At 48.9% G+C, this 21,278-nt stretch overlaps 1 protein-coding gene across 2 annotated transcripts; it reads right to left on the bottom strand.

Annotated features, from left to right (window-relative positions):
* Positions 1-18,247: 18,247 nt before the first annotated feature.
* On the bottom strand, positions 18,248-21,033 carry RAX2 (retina and anterior neural fold homeobox 2). Of its 2 annotated transcripts, XM_022557347.3 has the most exons (3): positions 20,887-21,033; positions 19,890-20,121; positions 18,248-19,285 (listed from the first exon to the last, which is right to left on the bottom strand). In XM_022557347.3, exons 2-3 carry the CDS (start codon positions 20,100-20,102, stop codon positions 18,947-18,949), a joined length of 552 nt encoding a protein of 183 aa, XP_022413055.1. In that variant the 5' UTR covers positions 20,103-20,121; positions 20,887-21,033; the 3' UTR covers positions 18,248-18,946. The 2 variants fall into 2 exon arrangements, with proteins under 2 accessions (XP_022413055.1, XP_089761789.1); XM_089905663.1 differs by having other exon boundaries at positions 19,890-21,033.
* Positions 21,034-21,278: the final 245 nt, after the last annotated feature.

The following is a 21,278-nucleotide window of genomic DNA, read 5'->3' as shown; positions in this document are numbered from 1 at the left end:
TAAAGAGGACGGCACCTTGCGGGGGGGGGCCCTCCCTGCCCTATGGGGGTAACTGCAGGGTCTTCAGGTGGTACAGAGACGTTCCAGGCCCTGGGAAGGAAGCACAGCCCTCCTCTGGGGATACAGTGCACCTGTCCCTACACTTAGGAGGAGCCTGAGTGCCTGGACCTAGACACTCATGGTGAATTCTCCCACCTTTCCCACAAAGCAAGGGCACTCCGCTTCTGACAGGTGTGTTCCCTCTGGACATACTGGGTGCCTTTCGGGGGAAGAGGAAACCCCACTGGGGCCAGGGGAGCAGGCACCCAGCAGCCATCCTCTCCACCCTCCTGGGCAAAAGCAGCTTCCTGGGCAGGAAGGGCTGCAGGAGAGGAAAGGCAGAGTGAAGACCAGACCCAGCCTGTCCCCAGACCCCAGAATCCCCTCCACCACTTGAGATGACCCCTGCCACAGAGGATGGTCATGGAAGCCAGGACAGGCCAGGGGCCTTAATGGCTCCATTTTCTGGATGAAGATACAGAAGGTCTTGGAAGCACACAAGTTCTACTGTGAAGCGCTCTGTATTAGCATCCCAGGGCAGCTGTAACAAATGACCACACACTAGGGGGCTTAAAACCTCAGAAATTTATTTTCTCTCAGTTCTGGAGGCTGGAAGCCTGAGATGCAGGTGTGGCAGAGCCATGCCCCCTCTGAAGGCTCCAGGGCAAGGTCCTTCCTGCCTCTTCCATCTTCTGGGGGCTCCAGGCATCCTTGACTTGTGGCCATCACTCCAGTCTCTGCCTCCCCTTCTCTCTGTCTCTGTGCATCTCTCTCCTCTTCTTATAAGGACACCAGCCACTGGCTTAGGGACCCCACCCCCACCCCACTCCAGGATGACCTCATCTTAACTAATGACATCTACAAAGACTGTTTCCAAAAAAGGTCACATTCTGAGTTTCTGGGTGGACGTGAATTTGGGGGCGCGGGACACAATTCAAACCAGTAGGACCTCCCAGGCCCACGTTTTGGAAGGCTCAGTTCAGACCCCCCATCCCCAGGCTCTGCATCAATCAGATTCACCTCTCCCTCCCCACAGCCAAATCCCTCCCCGGCCTCCTTTCTTAGGCCAAACTGCCCAAACTGCTCCATGCTGTAGCAGGAAGGATCTAGATGGGCCTGCCCCCCCTTATGAGAAACAGGAGCACGTGGCCCTGAATGCCCGCGGGGAATTCTGAGCTCCCCACATACCCAGGGGACCCCCTGCCTTCCAGCGGGAGAGCTCCAGGTGGATCTGGGCTGTGCTGATTCTGGAATTCTCCACAGTGACAGGACTCTGTCCTTGACCAAACGTTAGGCCCCTCTGATCCCTCGTCCCAACTAGGCTTCGACCTTTGGGCTCCCGAGTTTGTCTCTGCATTGCACAGTTTTGGCAAAAACCCTGCTAAGTGACTTCAGCGAAAACCCCTGCCCTCTGTTTCTATAGTTATATGAGCTGCCACCGAGGGGGAGGCTGGGCGGTGGCTACATGGGACTCTGCCCTGTCTTTGCAACTTCTTATGAGTCCGTAATTTGTTTAAAATTTAAAGTTTTAAAAAATAGTAGTCTCCCCCCCAAAAAAAAGAATTTCATGGGAAAGGTTGATTAGGGAAAAAATGCCTAAAAAGGGGGTGATAATTTTTTTAAAAGGCTAAGAACACTGCCCAAGGGGGAGCTGTGTGAAGGTACATGGGAACTCTCCATACCACCCTGGCAATAGACACTTCCAAAAAAAAAAAAAAAGGGAATTCCCTGGTGGTCCAGTGGTTAGGACTCCGCGCTCTAACTGCGAGGGCCTGAGTTTGATCCCTGGTTAGGGAACTAGGATCCCACAAGCCATAGGGCGAGACCAAAAAAAAAAAAAAAAGAATTGACACTTCTCTAAAGACAACATACAAATGGCTAATAAGCACATGAAAAGATGCTCATGGTCACCAGCCATCACGGAAATGCAAATCAAACTCACACTGAGATAGCACCTCATCTCCCCAACAGGATGGTTAGGATCAAAAAGACAGACAAGGGCTTCCCTGGTGGCGCAGTGGTTGAGAGTCCACCTGCCGATGCAGGGGACACGGGTTCGTGCCCCGGTCCGGGAGGATCCCACATGCCGCGGAGTGGCTGGGCCCATGAGCCATGGCCGCTGAGCCTGTGCCCCGCAACGGGAGAGGCCACAACAGTGAGAGGCCCGCGTACCGCAAAAAAAAAAAAAAAAAAAAAAAAAAAAGACAGACAAATAAAGCAACTAGACTCCAATAAAAATAAATAAATAAATAAGAAGAGAGGTGTAATAAGAAAATGTAAAGAGCTCACGCACAGAGAAATAAAACTGCACTATAATAAAATTTTAATAGCACATTACCCCTTTGTCTAAAACAACAAGAAAAAGCCCCAAAAGACAGACAATAATGAGTGTTGCCAAGGGCACCCTCACCCATTGCTAGTGAGAATGTAAAATGGTGCAGCCACTGTGAAAAACAGTCTGGCAGTTCCTCAAATGGTTAGAGTTGCCATAAGACCCAGTTCCACTCCTAGGTATCTACTCAAAAGAAAAGAAAAAAAAAAAAACACATCCACACAAAAACCTGTACACCCATGTTCACAGCAGCATAACCCACAACAGGTGAAAGGTGGAAACAACCCAAATGTCCATCAAGTGAGGAATGGATAATCCCCATAAGGCACATCCACACAATGAAAGATTATTCGGCCATAAGGAGAGAAGCCCTGACACTCGCTACAATGTGGATGGACCTTGAGAACATGACGCTCTGTGAGAGAAGCCAGACACAGAAGGACACACAGTGTGTGATTCCATCAATGGGAAATGTCCAGAACAAGCCAATCCACAGACACAGAGAGTGGGTTCCTGGTTGTCAGGGGCTGGGGAGGGGGAGGGGAATGGCTGTTGATGGGGACGGGGTTTCTTTTTGGGGTGATGGAATGCTCCAGAGTTAGACATAATCTAACTATACACACACACACACACACACGTGTAAATATACAGCAAAAAGCCAGCAAGGATAGACACCAAACGATATCACGGTTATCTCCAGCAAGGACCTGGAATTATGAAAAGTATCAAGGAAAACGTGATGTGCAGTCAGCTTCTCGAAATAAAATCGAGATAAAATAGAAAAGTTTAAAAATCTAAAAATGACAGCAGCTTTCGCTAAGCTTCCGAGGGACCAGAGGGGATTTGATGCAAATTCTCTTCCCGAGAGCTGGCTCTGACTCATTCCACGTGGGTGCTGGGAACTGTGGGCGCACAATGCTGCGCCGAGCCATGCCCCCAAACTGCACCAGATGCACCTCGAGGACACAGAATACTTTACCCAGGGGGAACATCTGCTGCTAAGACTGTCATGCGCTGAATCACGTCCCCTAAAAGATACATTCCAGTCCTGACCCTATTACTATTGGAACTTATTTGCAAACAGGCTGTTAGCAGATGTAATTAGTTAAGATGAAGTCATACTGGGGCAGAGGGTGTCCTAATGCGATATATGACTGGTGTCCTTAAAAGAGAGACAGACACACAGGGAGAAGGCCATGTGACTACAGAGGCAGAGACTGGAGTGATGCATGACGGCCACCACCAGAGGCTGGAAGAGGCAGGAAGGACCCTCCCCTGGAGCCTTCAGAGGGAGCAGAGCCCTGTGACACCCTGATCTCTCTGCTCTTGGGACTTTAAATTGCAGCTGATGGCAATGGGTCCAGGACCCCCGTCCTTTCCTAGGTCTTCCAGACCAATCCTCTCCCACCCTTGGGTGGTTCGCAGGACCCTCCCTCCCTCGTGGTTGATGTCAGTGATCCCGTTGGACCCTCATTCACCCAGGCCTGTGGCACCTGGTTCAGGGTCTTCCCTTTCAGTTTTCAAACCACTGAAACTCATCCTTTCTCCACAAGAAAGGGCTGATGAGGACTTCCTGGCAGGGAAAAGTGCAATCAACCCCAGGGAAGGGGAGAGGTCGGTGAGCTTGTTGCTGGGACATTGGCAGAATGGTCAGCTCATTCCTGAGCAGGTGTGTCAGGAATCAATGGAGTGGACTCTTGATACCTTATCACTAGAATCACAGTGCTAAGGTGTAAGACCCCTTGGCACGGGCGACCTGGGTCTGGATCGTTCTCTGAGGGTCCATCCTGGGCGCTGTAGGGTGTTGAGCAGCATCCCAGGCCCCCACCCACTCAATGTCAGGAGACCCCCCAGTCATGATAACCACAGATGTCCCCAGACACCGCCCCGTGTCCGCCGGGGGGCAGAACCACCCCAGGTGAGGACCCCTGGGTTAGCCCAAGTGCCCAATAAGTCTACACCCTGGATTCCGGGCGTTCGGTTTACCTCGTTTCCCTGTAACGTCCGGCCTCTGGAAACTCCGTTTACTTCACGACAGTTTGCCCCATGGACCTGTCATCCAGGGGCACTTCCACAGGGTAGGGCTCGGACTTTGCCATTCTGGGTGCTGGGCGGCCTCGGGCAAGCTGCTCGACCTCTCTGCCTCTCTTTTGCCGCCTGCAGAGTGACGGGTGGAGCAAACCCAAGGGGAACACCCCAGGCCACCCCTCCCGCCCGGGACCCCGCCCCAGACCCCGTCCAAACCCCCGCCCGCCTAACTACCCGCACAGGAGCGGGGGCCAGGCTCGGGGTCCGCATCCCAGCGCGGCTGCGCGGCCCGGACAAACGCTGCCCGGGTGCTGCGGCCCCAGGTGTGGGGGAGCGCTCCGGCGCCGCCGGGTCCCACCGCGGCGGAGGCCCTCGGTGCAGCGCGTCCCGGATACCCGTCAGTACCCCATCCGCCCGCCCGCGCCCCCCGTTGGCGCCCCAGTTAACTCACTCCGCTGCCGCCACCCCCGGACGCGCGCCCAGGACGGACCCGGCAGTGCGCCTGCGCGCCACGAGGCCGTGAACTACAAGTCCCAGAAGGCTCCGGGCGCGACCCAGGGTCCCCGTCCCTCCGGGGGCAGCGAGTTGAGTCACAGCGCTCTCTGAGGGCGGGCGGTGTCTCCGCAGGACTGAGATGCCTCCTGCGGCTGAGCACTTCCTCCGGTCCCAGGCGCACACGCGCGCTCCCTGAGAAGTTCAGGCGCATGAGTGTAGTGGAATAACTGAGGACATGGAAAGGAGACGTGACCCATGAGCCCCCCCCCCCCCGCCAGCAAACTGGGGGCCGGCGGATAAGCCAGAACTGCAAACAGTCCTGATTGCTTTGAGCGCCCCCGGCAAACCGGGGACCTGCGAATAAGCATTGAGTGCTTTGGGCACTGATCCATGAGATGTCCTCAGTATAATCAGAATGGTGGAAACACAAGGCAATGTCCTTGTGCTGCTTTTGCGCTCAAGGACGAAGCACGGCATGTTTTCAAGAAAGCCCATTATTGCTTGTATAATCAATAAAAGCATATGTTGCTGCTTTGGCACTTCTGGAATGTTAAGAAAACAAGTCTTAAAATGTAAACATAGATAATGCTTAAATAAAAGCTACCACAGCAGGACAGACGGCGCTGTTTTGCCTGAGCCAGCGGCAGCCTTCTACTTCTGTGTTTCGGCACAATTCGTCTCGTGTGATGAGCTTACTTTCGGCCCTGTCCTAAGAAAAACTACAACACATGAGCGGCCTTTTCTTAAATAAGGGAGGAAATACGGTATATTCAGCGCCACGCCCAAAACATAGCTTTGCCAATAAAACAATAATAATAACCAGTATTATTTATTAACACATTAATAAGTGTATAGTCCATTATATACCTAGTAAAATTGTTTTAATGATAATGTGTATTTATTAGTAATATTAATATATTGATTTACGTTAATAATATTCTGTTAAATAATAAAACTACCATAATTAATATAGTATAGGTTGGTAATATATTCTTAAAACAATATAATATATAATTAAATTATATATTATATAATATAGTAAATGTTATCATCCACTGATAAAGCAATAGCTATTTATTAATAAATTATATAAATATTTTTATGTATTTAAATTATTATTATTGTTACTATTGGACCAAGCCATAATGTGTTATCTCTCTTCCCTGATACTACTTCTCTCACTCTTTTTCTCTCTATATGATGCTGTCTCTGCAATATCCCAAGTCCTCTCCTCTACAGCACGTTTTTGTTGTTTTATTTGGCTGCATTGGTTCTTCGTTGCTGCAAGCGGGCTTTCTCTAGTTGCAGTGAGCGGGGGCTACTCTTCGTTGCGATGGCTTCTCTTGTTGCAGAGTACGGGCCCTAGAGCGCGCAGGCTTCAGTAGTTGTGGCTAGCCGGCTCTAGAGTGCAGGCTCCGTAGTTGTGGCGCACGGGCTTAGTTGCTCTGCAGCATGTGGGGTCTTCCCAGACCAGGGCTCGAACCCATGTCCCCTGCTTTGGCAGGCGGATTCTTAACCACTGCACCACCAGGGAAGTCCCTACAGCATGTTTTATGTTAGAGAAGAAATGAAGTCCCCAGAAAGTGCAGAGAAGTTGACAATGCTTCCTCCGTTACAACTGATGACCACTGGCACTTGATGGTGTTTATGTGCTATATAATTATAAACGTTCTGATTGTGACTTTGCCATATGATCAACAGGTTCTTGGGCAAAATGGATTAGGATCCTTTCTCTAAAGTTACATTTTACTTGTTTCAAGCTTTGGTTTAGATAGAATAAACATCAGGTTAGAAGACTCTGACGTTTGTATGAATTTGTGTGACATATGGCCCAAGTCAACTCAATAATAAACATGATGTGTGTGATAGATTGAATGTTTGTGACCCCACAACATTTGTAAGTTGAAATCAAATCCCCAATGTGATAAGTTAGGAGGCAGGGCCTTTGGGAGGCAATTAGGTCATGAGGGTACAGCCCTCACTAGTGAGATTAACGCCTTTATAAAGGGACCCCAGAAATCTCCCTCTCCCCTTCTACCACGTGAGGACACAGGAGAAGTCAGCTGTTTGAAACCTGGAGGAGGTTCCTCATCAGAACTTGACCATGGTGGCACGCTGACCTCAGACTTCCAGCCTCCAGAACTGTGAAAAGCAAATTGGTGGTTAAGCCACCCAGTCCATGGTAATTGTTAGAGCATCCCCAATGGTCTAAGACGATGTGTTGAACAATTTTCCAACCCAGCTTTTTCAGACTGACTTTACTGGTATAAATACCTCAGTTAGGGCTTCCCTGGTGGCGCAGTGGTTGGGAGTCCGCCTGCCGATGCGGGGAACGCGGGTTCGTGCCCCGGTCTGGGAGGATCCCGCGTGCCGCGGAGCGGCTGGGCCCGTGAGCCATGGCCGCTGAGCCTGCGCGTCCGGAGCCTGTGCTCCGCGACGGGAGAGGCGGCAGCGGTGAGAGGCCCGCGTACCGCAAAAAAAAAAAAAAAAAAACCTCAATTAAAAGTCTTAGTCTTATTTCATGACACGGAAGATATGCTGCTCAGATTCCTCCTTGAGGACTGAAGGACCTATTCCTCCTGCAGCTGGGAATGCTGCTGACCAATGGTCCTCAGCTCTCAGCCTTGCTTAATCAAAAATCATAGCAGTGGGGCTTTCCTGGTGGCGCAGTGGTTGGGAGTCCGCCTGCCGATGCAGGGGACACGGGTTCGTGCCTCGGTCCAGGAAGATCCCACATGTCGCGGAGCGGCTAGGCCCGTGAGCCATGGCCGCTGAGCCTGCGCGTCCGGAGCCTGTGCTCCGCAGCGGGAGAGGCCACAGCAGTGAGAGGCCCGCGTACCGCAAAAAAAAAAAAAATCATAGCAGTGGGCTTCCCTGGTGGCGCAGTGGTTGAGAGTCCACCTGCCGATGCAGGGGACACGGGTTCGTGCCCCGGTCCGGGAAGATCCCACATGCCGCGGATCAGCTGGGCCTGTGAGCCATGACCGCTGAGCCTGCGCGTCCGGAGCCTGTACTCCGCAACGGGAGAGGCCACAACAGTGAGAGGCCCGCGTACCGCAAAAAAGACCAAACCAAAACCAAAACAAAACAAACAAAAAAATAGCCTAAAGGCAGGAAGGGGAGAAATGGAAACGTATAACACTATTGTGAGGTTCTTATACTACCCATAAAGTCCTATAATATCAAGTGAAGATAGACTGTAACAAGTTAGACATGTACTCTAAGTCCTAAAGTAGCTGACAAACAAAATGTCAAAACACACTTACAGGGACTTCCCTGGTGGTGCAGTGGTTAAGAATCCACCTGCCAAAAAAAAAAAAAAAAAGAAGAAAAAGAATCTGCCTGCCAATGCAGGGGACATGGGTTCAATCCCTAGTCAGGGAACTGACCCACATGCATGCTACAACTAAGAGTTCACATGCCACAACTAAGGAGCCAGCAAGCCGCAACTAAGACCAGGCACAACCAAATAAATAAATAAATAAAATACTCAATTACTCCAAAAGAAGGCAGGAAAAGAGAGAAAAGGGTAAGATGGAGTGAGTAGCATATAAATAGCAAGATGATAGACTCAAATATCACCATATTAAAAATAACATTAAATAAAACATAAATAAAATAAATATTTAGAAAGGGAGAAAAAAAGTAAAAATTACATTAAATGTTACTGGTATAAGTACCTCAATTAAAAGTCGGAGATTGTTGGGCTTCCCTGGCGGTCCAGTGGTTACAACTCTATGCTCTCACTGCCAAGGGCCTGGGTTTGATAACTGGTTGGTGGGAAACTAAGATCCCGCTTACTGTGTGGTGGCACAGCCAAAAAAAAAAAAAAGTCACAGATTGTCAGAGAAAAAAGTTGACCCCAAAATATGCTGGCTTCAAGAAATGTGCTTTAAGTATGAAGACCAAATACAGGAAATGGCAAGATATAGCATGTCAATACTAGTCAAAAGAAGGTAGATTTGGGGACTTCCCTTGTGGTTCAGTGGTTAGGATTCCACACTCTCACTGCTGAGGGTCCGGGTTCAATCCCTGGTCGGGGAACTAAGATTCCCACAAGCCAAGGGGTGTGGCCCCCCCCCAAAATTGCAAAAGAACAAAAAGAATGTAGAATTGGCTATATTATTATCAAAGTCAATTTAAGAGCAAGGAATGTTACGAGGGATAAATGTCACTTCATAATGATAAAAGTTTCGAATTAATCAAGAAGACATAACAATCCGAAACATTTATGCACCTAATAACAGAGCTTCAAAATACATGAAGCAAAAATGGATAGAACTTCATGGAGAAATTGATAAATCCACAATTATAGTTGGAGAATATTTCAGTACTCCTTGCATCAGTCAAGGTTTCCAGAGATATAGAGAGGGATTGATTTTAAGGAATTGGCTCACATGATTGTGGGAGCTGGCAAGTCTTCAGGGCAGGCAGGCAGCCTGGAGACCCAGGGAAGAGTTGATGTTGCAGATGAAGACCCAAAGGCAGTCTGGAGGTAGAGTTCCTTCTTCCTTCGAGGACATCAGCCTGTTTTCTCCTCAAGTCCTTTAGCTGATTGGATGAGGCCCGCCCACGGTATGGAGGGCAATCAGCTTCACTCAAAGTCAACTTACTTAAATGTTAATCACATCTAAAAATGACCTCAGCAACATCTAGGCTGATGTTTGACCTAGCAAATGGGTACCATAACCTAGCCAAGGAGACACAAAAAAAGGAACCAGCACACCCTTCTCTCAATAATTAATAGGACAAGTAGGCAGAACATCAGCAAAGATATAGACTTGGAAAACACTACCAACCACTTTGGCCTGACTGATGTGTATAGAACACTAGACCCAACAACAGCGGGATACACATGCTTCCCGATTGTGCACAGAGCAGAGATAGACTATTCTGGACCATGAAAGAAACAAACCTCAATACCCTCAGAAGGATCCAAGTTATACAAGATGTTTTCTGATCACAAAGGAATTAAGTTTAAAATCAATAACAAAAAGATCTCTGGAAAACCCACAAATATTTGGAAACTAAATACCAGACATCCAAATAAACCAGGAGCCAAAGAAGACACAAGAACGGAAATTAGAGGGCTTCCCTGGTGGCACAGTGGTTGAGAGTCCCTGCCTGCCAATGCATGGGACACGGGTTCGTGCCCCGGTCCAGGAAGATCCCACATGTCGCGGAGCGGCTAGGCCCGTGAGCCATGGCCGCTGAGCCTGCGCGTCCGGAGCCTGTGCTCCGCAACGGGAGAGGCCACAACAGTGAGAGGCCCGTGTACCGCAAAAAAAACCAAAAAACAAAAAACGGAAATTAGAAAGTACTTTGAACTCAATGAAATATCATTCTAAGTGCAAAGATTAAGAGCCACTATCATTCTCCTTGTGATCCATGGATACTTCACCTGCTGCTAATAAGACATTTTTGTCAGAGCTTCTCTCGTTCTGATTCCCCACTCTGTGTGCAGCTAGGGCTGTGGTCCTGGGTTCCTGAAAACCCCTCAGGAGGGGAAGCCTGTCTGCTGTGTTGATTGCACCACTCACCCACATGGGGAGCTTTCCAGTCAGACTGGCTTTGTAAGATTTGACTTTCTCCAAACACAGGAAGGTTAATCCCAAATTTATGCCCGGCCGCCAGTATAACGTATACAATACATTTGCACTCACTGAGAATCTCCTCAGTCACGTGAGTTATTTTAAAGAAACTTTTGCTGTCTAGTCCTCACAACAGCCCCATGGGGTGAGTCCTATCATGACCAGCATTTTACTCGAAGAATTGGAAGTACGTCTAAAAGCAAAGCCTTTGTAAGCGGCAGAGTGCAGAACTCGTTCTGAGTCTATAGAATTCAAAATCTCCTCTTTCAACTACATCACACGGTCTTTGAAATTTTATAGTCTAATGAATGAAGCATGGCAAATACACAAATTCTTTCACCACCGTGCAAAAGGCTGGATGAGAAGAAGCTTGCACAAGAAACTTGAACATGACAGTCTTCAAAGATCTGGGAATGATTCCCAAAGGAGATGTAGTTTGAGCTGAGTTTTTGAAGCCAAGTAGAAAACTTTTGCTCCACCAGACCTACCGTACACGTGTTTCTGCCCCACCCTCTACCCTGGGAAACTGACTTCTACGGATCACACCAACCAAGGTCATTTGCCTCCTGACTTCCAGTTGGCTTTGACCAACTGGGAGCGGCAGCACAAGATCGGCAGGGAGGGGAAATAATTAAGAGATATGTCTTCCTTTCTCCCTCCATGCTGGGTCATGGTTTGGCCATGGCTCTTGGTCTAGTGAAAGCTTCAGCTGCTGTCATGTTGAGCTCTTGCTGGGTTCCATGATTTAGTCCCTTTTTCCCCTTCAGGTCAAACGTAGTAACCGCTCCCACTCTTGCCCACTGCAGAATGCCACAGAATCCTTTGTTGGCTTTCTTTAAATGTATCCACGTATTTGCATATAGTCTTTTCAGGGAACGGTCTTCCATCACTCTCTTGAAGGGTGCCATCTGTTTTCTAGTGACACCCTTATGAACAGAGAGGGAGACTCGAGTCAGAGAAGAACATGTGCCAGGGCACAGGGGAGGGAATGAGCCGGGAGCATTTCAAGCTTGGAGGATTTCAAGCAGATAAAATGCATCTCCTGCTATAGGCTAAAGAGTGTGAACTCTACCCAGAAGTACATAGGATCAATTTTAAACAATTGCATCATCAGATTTGCATGCTTAAGCAGTCACTTCATGAGCGGTGCACTCGTAGGAGGGAATTAGAACTGAAGACTGGAAATTCATTGCAAGTGAAGGGGAGGGATACAGTGACTATCCTTGTATACGCATTTTTGCACACTTGGGCCAATAGTGTATAAACCACATTTTGGAAAGACAAATATCATATGACATCACTTATATGTGGAATCTTAAAAAAGGGTACAAATGAACTAATCTACAAAACAGAACCAGAGTCACAGATGTAGAAAACAAACTTACGGTTACCAGGGGCTAAGGGAGGAGGGATAAATTGAGAGATTAGGATTGACATATACACACTACTATGTATGAAATAGATAACTAATAAGGACCTACTGTATAGTACAGGGAAGTCTGCTCAGTATCTTGTAATAACCTATAATGGAAAAGAATCTTAAGAAGAGTGGATATATGTATAACTGATTCACTTTGCTGTACACCTGAAAGTAACACAATATTGTAAATCAACTATACACCAATAAAAAGTTTTTAAAAAAACACATTTTGATTTTCTGTAGGATAAATGCCTAGAAATGCAATTGCTGAGTCATTTGCATATGTACATACTCATCATTTTAAGGCCGGCCCTATGATACATTTTACCAAATTGCTTTCTCAAATGCTTGTACCTATTTACCAAAAACCTTATCCCTTTACCACTAGGGTTTGCAACTGTAAACAGCTTTTGCTAATAAAATGGTATGCCGTCATTTTATTGCACATTCCTGGATTATTAGTGAGGCTGAATATCTTTTCCTATATGTATTAGCTAAATTCCCCAACCGATGCTTCATATTTTATCAGAGTATTGTCATCTTCTTGTCGATTTTAACAACTCTTTATAAATATCATCCTCCCTACGACATAAGCTGAAAATATTGTTTCATTTTATTCTTTTACCTGTGTATGGTGACACTTGCCAAATTAAAGTTTTGAATTTTTATGTAGTTGGCAATGAAAATTCAATTAACAATCAAGTTAAGAAGAAAAAAGAATTTAATTCGAGCCAAACTAAGGATTATAACCCAGGAGACAGACTCTCAGAAGCTCTGAGGACTGTTCCACCTGTTAAAGTTGAAGGCACGGTCACATAATGTTTTCAAGACAAAAGATCGTACATCAAAACGACATAATGACATTTTACACAAAGTTCACCAAAGACACATAGTCTAGGTAAGCACATACAAAGCGAGTAGTAAGTCATCATGACCTTCTACAAAGTTGGGAAAGAACACTATTCTTTTAAGAAGTTACATTGAGAGTGTCAGAAGCAAGGAAAAAATTGATCTTTAAGGCTAAGCAGGCGTTTCCATCTTTGAGGAGGTCTGGTTCATGTGTAATGCAGATGGAAGGGAGGGAGGAGGCCCAAATGGACACAGAGAGAATTTTATGTTTTCTCATCCTGCCTTAAAATATAAATTCTATTTCATCATACTTAAAGAACAAACTAGTGATTCCAAATTTGGGCAAATGTAAAATTATGCAGTGATTCAAAGTTAATTGAATATGTTGAATTTTTAAATCAAAGGTGATGTGCAGAGATTCACTGAAGGAATCCAATGCCCTCTGCCTAAGAAACATATTGTTTTGGTAATGACCATATCAATCGTCTTTTCATCCTTTCATTCAGCAGATAAATAGGGTTCCAAGCAGCTTTTAGCAAACGTGATTTCTTCTAACCCTCTCTGGATGCATCATTCTGGGTCAATTCCTTTCGGTGACTGATAAAATATTCAATAGTGTTGGGTTGTAGTTTGCAGCTATGAGAAACACAATGCCCAACTCAAACTACCCTTTTAAGGAGGAAATTCATTATATCCCTTAACAGGATATGGAGAGAGCCATGGTCCTGGGGTTAATTATTTCAAGTGCTCATCGGGACTTCCCTGGCTGTCCAGTGGTTAGGACTCCGCCCTTCCACTTCAGGGGGCGAGGGTTTGATCCCTGCTCAGGGAACTAAGATCCCATAAGACAAGCAGCGCGGCCAGAAAAAAAAAAATTAAGTGCTCATCAACATCATCCATGAGACAAGTTCACCCTATCGCCCATTTCAGTGACTTGGTGAGGTCACCCATGGGGGACCCACCACCCACCAAAGTGGGTCATATCATCAGGGACCTCTTCAACACATTGGGTTTGAGACACAGGCATTACAGGCAGATCCACATTACAACACAGGGGAAGCAGGGCACAGGGAGAGACAAAGCAGCATTCCCTCCGAGCCGTGGTTCTACCCGGTATCTGCAGAGACAGCCTTCAAGCCTGAGGTTTCATCTGCCATCTTTTTTTCCAGTAATGCGCTGTCCACTACAGCCGGCCCTGTTGAGTCTTGAAATGTGGCTATTCCAGGGACTTCCTTGGCAGTCTGGTGGTTAAGACTCTGCACTCCTAATGCAGGAGGTGTGGGTTTGATCCCTGGTCATGGAACTAAGATCACCGCATGACGCACAGCGCAGCCAAAAAAAAAATGTGGCTATTCCGTGCTGAGCTATGCTGTGAGTGTTATAAAATAGATACCAGATTCTGAGGCCTTTGTTCAGGAACAAAAAAGAATACAAAATATCTCATTACCACAAGTAAGGAGCCCACCTGCTGCAACTAAGACCCGGCACAACTAACTAACTAACTAACTAAATATTTTTTAAAATCTCATTAGTCGCTTTTTAATATGATACTTATTTATTTATTTATTATTTATTTTTGGTTGCATTAGGTCTTTGTTGCTGGTACACGGGCTTTCTCTAGTTGCGGTGAGCAGGGGCTACTCTTTTTTTTTTAATTAATTTATTTAATTTATTTATTTTTGGCTGCGTTGGGTCTTCGTTGCTGCACACGGGCTTTCTCTAGTTGTGAGCGGGGGCTACTCTTCGTTGCGGAGCATGGGCTTCTCATTGCAGTGGCTTCTCTTGTGGAGCACGGGCTCTAGGCATGCGGGCTTCAGTAGTTGTGGCACACGGGCTCAGCAGTTGTGGCTCATGGGCTCTAGAGTGCAGGCTCAGTAGTTGTGGCGCACGGACTTAGTTGCTCCACGGCATGTGGGATCTTCCTGGACCAGGGCTTGAACCCGCGTCCCCTGCATTGGCAGGCGGGTTCTTAACCACTGCACCACCAGGGAAGCCCCCAATAGCTTTTTATAGTGGTGACACATTGAAATGATGTTTGGGATATGCTGGGTTCAATAAAATATATTGTTAACGTTGATGTCACCTGTTTCCATCCACTTGGCTACTAGATTTAGACTGACACATAGTCCATGTTGTATTTCTCTGGCACTGGTCCAGGAGACCAAGACACCTGTCCTACATCGTAGGATGACGTTCATCCAGGTACCTTGTGGATGAGCCTAGAAGGGCGACCTGTGGTGAGGCTTTGCCACCTGCTGGACACATCCAATACTGCAGCCTGCCTCCTCAGTTCACTGATTTTGCAAATATTCATTGAGTAACCCCTACGCATTGACAACAGGCTCAGTGCCAGGGGGGATGCAGCACTGAACACACTAAGACCACATATGAGGTGAGGCAGGTGGGGCTGGAGGTTCACAGGATACAGGTAAATGCATGAGTGAATATGTCATAGGTTCAGGGGTGATACGTGTGTGGAGGGATAGAAAGGAGAATACAGGACCTACAGAGAGAAGAGCTGCACCTGTAGCCAGGGATGTCTGGGAAGATCTATCTGAGGATTTGACATCTGAGTGGGGGCATGAAGAAAGGGAGGGAGGGGACCATGAACACGCATGTGCAAAGGAAAGCAGGTGCAAATGTTCCCTGGGGTATTTCCAAGCACTTTCCTCTTCACTTTCCTGCTGGGGCCAGACAGCTTCTGCAGCCGCATTTGACAGTTGAGGAAACTGAAGCCCAGGAAGGTGACAGCTGAGGTTACTCATCCCTCAACCCCTCCCCTTCCTTGTCTTGAGCTAACCCTGCTTCCCACTGCAAACAGGCTTCCCTATGTCTTGTGGATACTGGGGACAACCCTGTCACTTAATCACCCTCATGGACACACCCCACAGCTGAGGGGCCAACGCTGAGTTAGCAGGTTCCCCACGGGTGGTGCTTCTGGGAAAGCAATTGTTTTCCACATTAAAAAAAAAAAAAAAGACAAAGCTGGCACGTGTATTTTGCCTCTGTCTTTCCATCTTCCCCCTCTCTGGAATACAGCTGCAATAGCTGAATGAGCAGAAGCCACCTTGCAACCGTGAGGACAAATGCCACCAAGAACAGGGGCACCAGCACCCGCAGCCCTGAATTGCCCATCTCGAGATTTCTTGTTGTTTGAGGGGGAAAATACTTTCCGTTCTTTGGAGTGTATATTTGGATGTGGAGTTGCTAGTTCATATGGGAATTCTATGTTTAGCTTTGTGAAGAGCCTATAGGTGAGGTCTTTGCCTGTTCTTGAATTTCACAGACGTCTAAGCTTACGGTACGTCCTCTTTTTGTTCTGGTTTCATTCACTTAGCAACGTTGGTGAGATTCCTCCCTGTTGGCAGCCCAGCTCTGTATATGGTCCTTGTCTGTCCTTGTCGTGTAGTCTTGTGTTGTACAAAGAGAACAACATCTTGGGTGGATGCGGCCGAAGTTTTGTGAAGTGTAAATTGTTCCATTAGCACAAAATACTGTCTAATTTTAGACCTTCTGATGGGCATATAGGGCATATTCTGTTGTGGTTTTAATTTGCATTTCTCTAATGACAATTGACATTGAATACCATTTCATAAGGTTGTGACTTTTTGGATTGAGTCTTTACCGAAGTGTCTTTTGCCCATTAAACCAAAAAGTGGTTGTCTTTTTCTTATTGGTGTGTCTGTCCTTTTTCTAATTGTCAAGGCTATGGGTCCTTTGCTGGTCAATGTTTCAAATATCTTCTCCCCCTCTGTGGTTTGCCTATGCTCTCTCTTAATGGTATATTTTGATGTACATAAGTTCTTAACTTTTACAAAGTCCAGTCTTTCTGCTGTTGTATAATATTCCTTACTTCCCATTTATAATATATTTGCCAAGTGCCAAGGTCTTGAAGACATTCCCCTACAGTTTTTTTCTAAAAGCTTTAGTGTTCTGCCTTTCACACTTAGATTGATGATCTATTTAACGTTTGTGTATGGTGTGGGGCAGGGGTCAAGGTTCAGTATTTTCCATATACAGGTCCCTTTGCTGGAGAGGTAATCCTTCTCCAATGTGCAGGGATGCCTTTGGTGTGAATCAAGCAACCGTTCACATGTGGGTCTGTTTCTTTGGTTCCATCAGTCAACTTGCCTGTCCATCCTTGGGCCAAAACCCACTCCCTTAATTACTGCGGCTTTCTAAAAGTCTCAATATCTAATAGTGTAAGTCCTCCAAATGTATCGTTCTTCTTCTAGATTGCCTTGGCTATTCTAGGTTCTTTGTATTTTAATATAAATTTTAGAATCATTTAGTCAGGTCTACAAAAAAAAAAAAAAAAAGGTCTGTTGGGATTTTAATTGGGATTGCCTTGACTCTGTAGCTCCATTTGGGGAAGATCTGACATCTTGTGAACCTTCCAACTCCATGGGTATATCATATCCCTTCATTCACTCACGTTTTCTTTTGTTTCCCTCAACAATATTTTGAGTTTCAGTGTCAAGCAGCTGTACGTCTTTTGTCCAACTTATTCCGAGGTGTTTGATGGTTTTGATACTATTTTAAATGGTATCTTAAACACGTAAATATTTCCTTTTCCAAGTGCTTACTGTTAGTATATAGAAATGGATAAGAGATTCGGACATTTCACCAAAGATGCACAGATGGCAAACGAGCGCATGGAAAGATGCTCAGCACCACGTGTCAAGAGGGAAAAGCAAAGTAAACCCACAGCGAGATGCCGTGTCACACCTGAGAACGGCTAAAATCCATACACAGGGATTTCCCCAAGGAAGATGAAGGTGTAGGTCATGTACACAAATGTCCACAGCAGTTTAATTCATAATCGTCCCAAGCTGGAACCCACCCCAGAGCAAACCAGAGGAGTGAATAAACAGACGTGTATCCCCTACTACGGAATAGGGCTCACCAAGAAAAGGGGGTCCGCCTGGACGCCTCTCAAAATAATTGTCCTCGGCATAAGAAACCAGACAAAACCTAGTAAAGATGACATCCTGTGTGGTTTCCTTTCTATAAATCCTTAGGAAACTCAAGTGAATGTCCAGTGACAGAAGCAGACGAATGGTCGTGTGGGGAGGGGCGGGCGGGGTGGGAGAGGACTGGGGAGGCACGCAGCAGCTGAAGGGGTGCGCACATCACGTGACCGTGGCGAGGCTTCCAGGAGTGTACACAGACGTCAAGGCTTACCAAGTGGTATGCTTTAAGCACGTGTAATTAACTTTATGGAAATCTTACCTCAGTAAAGCTGTTACTATATATATACACACACGGAACCCCTTCCAGACGTGGTGGTTGTTCTGAGACTCTTCAAGAGAGACTTGGGTGAGGGTCAGGAGCCGGTTCTCAACCCAGTCCAGACCTGGACAGTCTTGGGCGGGTCCTGCCCTGTATCCCCTGGCTGAAGGGAGGTGAGGACTGCCACGTGGGAGACATGGGTTGGACAGAACAAATGCTGGCCTTGTCACCAGGGCCCCGACCCCCCCACCCACCCACACAGTGGGCTGGGAGACACGATGGGGGCTGTGGCCAGTGGGGACATAAGCCACACCGTGGTAACTGGGAGGAGCAGGGACAGACAGTATTTGCCCAGCCTCAGCAGAGAGTCCCCTGTTAGCGCCCAGCCTGGGTGCGGCATGGGGCCTGGGGTGATGGAGTCAGGCAATGAGTTTAAAAAGAGCTCCGCCCCCTACTGGCTGTGTGGCCTCAAGAAACTGGCTTCCCCTCTCTGGGCCTCAGTTTCCTCCCCTGAAAGATGAGGCTGGTGGCCACGCCCACCTCGTGGGGTAAAGCAATGGGCACATGGGGAGCACACAGTGAAAGGGGGTGGGTTGAACATGAGTTGCTACTGCTGTTACTTGTTATTTCTTAGAGAGAGGGCAGCAGACGGAGGGATTTAGACTCATCAACTCAGAGTTCACACCCCAGTGGCTCCTGATTGCAGTCTAAGAACCTCAGAATCCAGCCCACCCACGCCCACTTGACAGATGGGGAGACTGAGGCCCCACGAGGGCACAGACTCCCTTGAGACCAGGCCAGGGACCCATCCCCCTGGCCGGGGATCCTCTGGCCACCTCCTTCTTGAAACCGGGTGCCAGTTACCCTGCAAGGCAGGGTAAGGAGGTGGGGGTGGGGTGGGGGACCCGGCATGGGTGGCCACAGACAGGCTGAGGAAGGAGGGCTGGGCAGGCACCAGGTTCAGGCCGATGGCCAGGCCCTGTCCAGAGCCTGCACGTGCTCCTTGGCCAGCAGCCGCAAGGACGCCTCCTCCAGGGTGAAACCGTCCGTGAAGCCTGGACCAAAGGTGTGGGGCCCGAAGGACCCCTGCAGCCCCGGACCCGGGCCCAGGAGGCGCGGGAGTCCCGGCACGGCTGGGGGCCCAGGGCCCAGCCAGGGCTCCAGGGGCAGTGGCATGGCGGGGGGGCGGGCAAAGGGCAGTGCTGGGGCCTCGGGGAGCCTCGGGGCTGCCACGGCCCCGGAGCCTGACTCCAGACGCTCCTGGCGGCGCCACTTAGCCCGGCGGTTCTGGAACCACACCTGGAAGCAGCAAGAGAGGTGCTCCTGGGTCAGGGCTGGTGGGGTGAGGCGAGGCCACTCTTTCCTGCTCTGGGCCTCCCAGCCTCTCCGGGTTCTGCCTGCTGTCTAACCTGACCCCCACCTGTTGCAGTGCCAACATATGGTGTTACCTACCCCAAGGAGATGGCTGTTTTGAGAGCAGGATCTCTGCCTCTTGGCCCCCATCAAATCAGCCCCAAAGTCTTCTGAATCCAGGCTCTCCTTGCCTTTCCCTTTGTCCAGGGCCCCTCAGGCTCCCTGGCCTCCCTCCTGGTCTCTCTTGGCCCTTGGCATGAAGTTCCAGCCACTGAGCTCGGCATTTGAGGCCCTTCCCAAGCTCCTTCTCTGCCTCCGCTTCCGCCTGCCTCAACACCCAGCTCTGTGGAAATGCCTCCTATTTCACCCCTTTGCACACATTGCTCTGGAGGGCTAGAAAAATGCCCTTTCTCCTTTCTAGATGGCAAATTCTTATTCAAACATCAAGGCCCCAGTCCCACGTCCCCTCCTCCAGGAAGCCTTCCCATGCACTGGGAGGGTTCATACCTGGCACTGGCTCCCTCCTCGGGTTGTTAGGGGGTCCCCTCACCTGCACGCGCACCTCGGGCAGGTGCACCTTGGCGGCCAGCTCCTCGCGGCTGTAAACGTCCGGGTAGTGGGAGGTCTCGAACGCCCGCTCCAGCTGGTGCAGCTGGTACGTGGTGAAGGTCGTGCGGTTCCTCCGGTGCTTCTTCTTGGGGGCCTCTTCGCCAGGCCCTGGCCGCCCACCCTCAGCGGGCCCCTCGCCCGGGCTCAGGAACATGGCTGCTCCTCGCCCTCACCTGGCGGGGCGGCGGCAGGACAGACGGCGCGGATGAGACATGGTAGGGACTGAGGTTGGGGAGGGCGGAGGAGCCCCCGGCCCCTGCTGGGTCTGGGGTAAGATATGGAGGGGCTTCTCCCTCCACTGGGTCCTGCATCCCTTCTGCCTCCCCAGCCTCTCTGTCCATGTCGGATCACCTGACTCTGTCTCCACTTCCTTCTCTCTGATCATTTTTCTCTGTGTCTCTGTCCGCCCCCCCCCCGCCCCCCGCTGCCTCTATTTCTCTTTCCCTCTGGAGCTCTCCCTGACTGCCTGTGTCTCCCTTTATCTCTCTGTCTCTGTGTCTAGGACCCCCAGGAAGGCAGAAGCTGGGACACTGCCTTAAGGAACACTTCCTTACCCCCCAGTCTTCTGCCCTAGGGGGCTCTCTTTGCCCCCAGCTCCCACCCAGGCCCACCTGTGCCCACCTGCCCAGTGCTCCCAGCTCCCAGCGGGCCCTCTGACAGCCCCTGCCGGCCCAGCTCCGTCTGCTGCTGGCCTGGCCCAGCCAGACTCGAGGGGGCTGGGGTTGGGTGGAAGGAGGATTAGCGAGGTGATTAATTGAGGGGGCCCCTCCCGCCCAGGTGCTGGTTGCTCTGAGCCACAGAGGGAGGGCTGGGTTCCAGGGGTTGGAGGGACACCATTAGCCTGGGTCTGCCACCCCTCGCTGTAGGATATAAACAAGAGCCTCCCCCTCTCTGGGCCTCAGTTTCCCTAGCTGTAAGACGGCGACAACAGGACTTACCCCATGGGGCTCTCACAGGGACTCAATGAGCTGATGAAAGGAAAGAGCGTCGCACAGTGACTGGCATACAGCGAGTGCTTAATGAATGTCCACTGTTACGGCTTTTTTTTTTTTTATCATCTGGTGTGAGAAAAAGAACCTCTCAGACTCACAGATGTCAACGGGGGTTGGGGAAGCTGAGGTCCCCAGAGGTGAAGGCAATTCCAGTTGGCCCCCTGGCCGCTGTGCAGGGCAAAGGAGTATGGGGCATTTTAGCTGGGTTTTGAGGTATGAATAGAAGTTCACTTTTCAGTCACTCAGTAAACACTTATTGAGCTTACTGTATACCAGGTACTGTTCACAGCAGTGAACAAAACAGACACAAATCTTGGAACTGGCATCCTAGTGGAGGA

This window comes from Delphinapterus leucas, unplaced genomic scaffold (assembly GCF_059928025.1).
Source record: "Delphinapterus leucas isolate spDelLeu-1000000601 "Yukka" unplaced genomic scaffold, BTC_Dleu_Yukka2 spDelLeu_asBTCV2_sq25, whole genome shotgun sequence".
Lineage (NCBI taxonomy): Eukaryota > Metazoa > Chordata > Mammalia > Artiodactyla > Monodontidae > Delphinapterus > Delphinapterus leucas.
The sequence above is the reverse complement of the archived record's forward strand: the minus strand, read 5'-3'. Positions and strand labels throughout refer to the sequence as shown.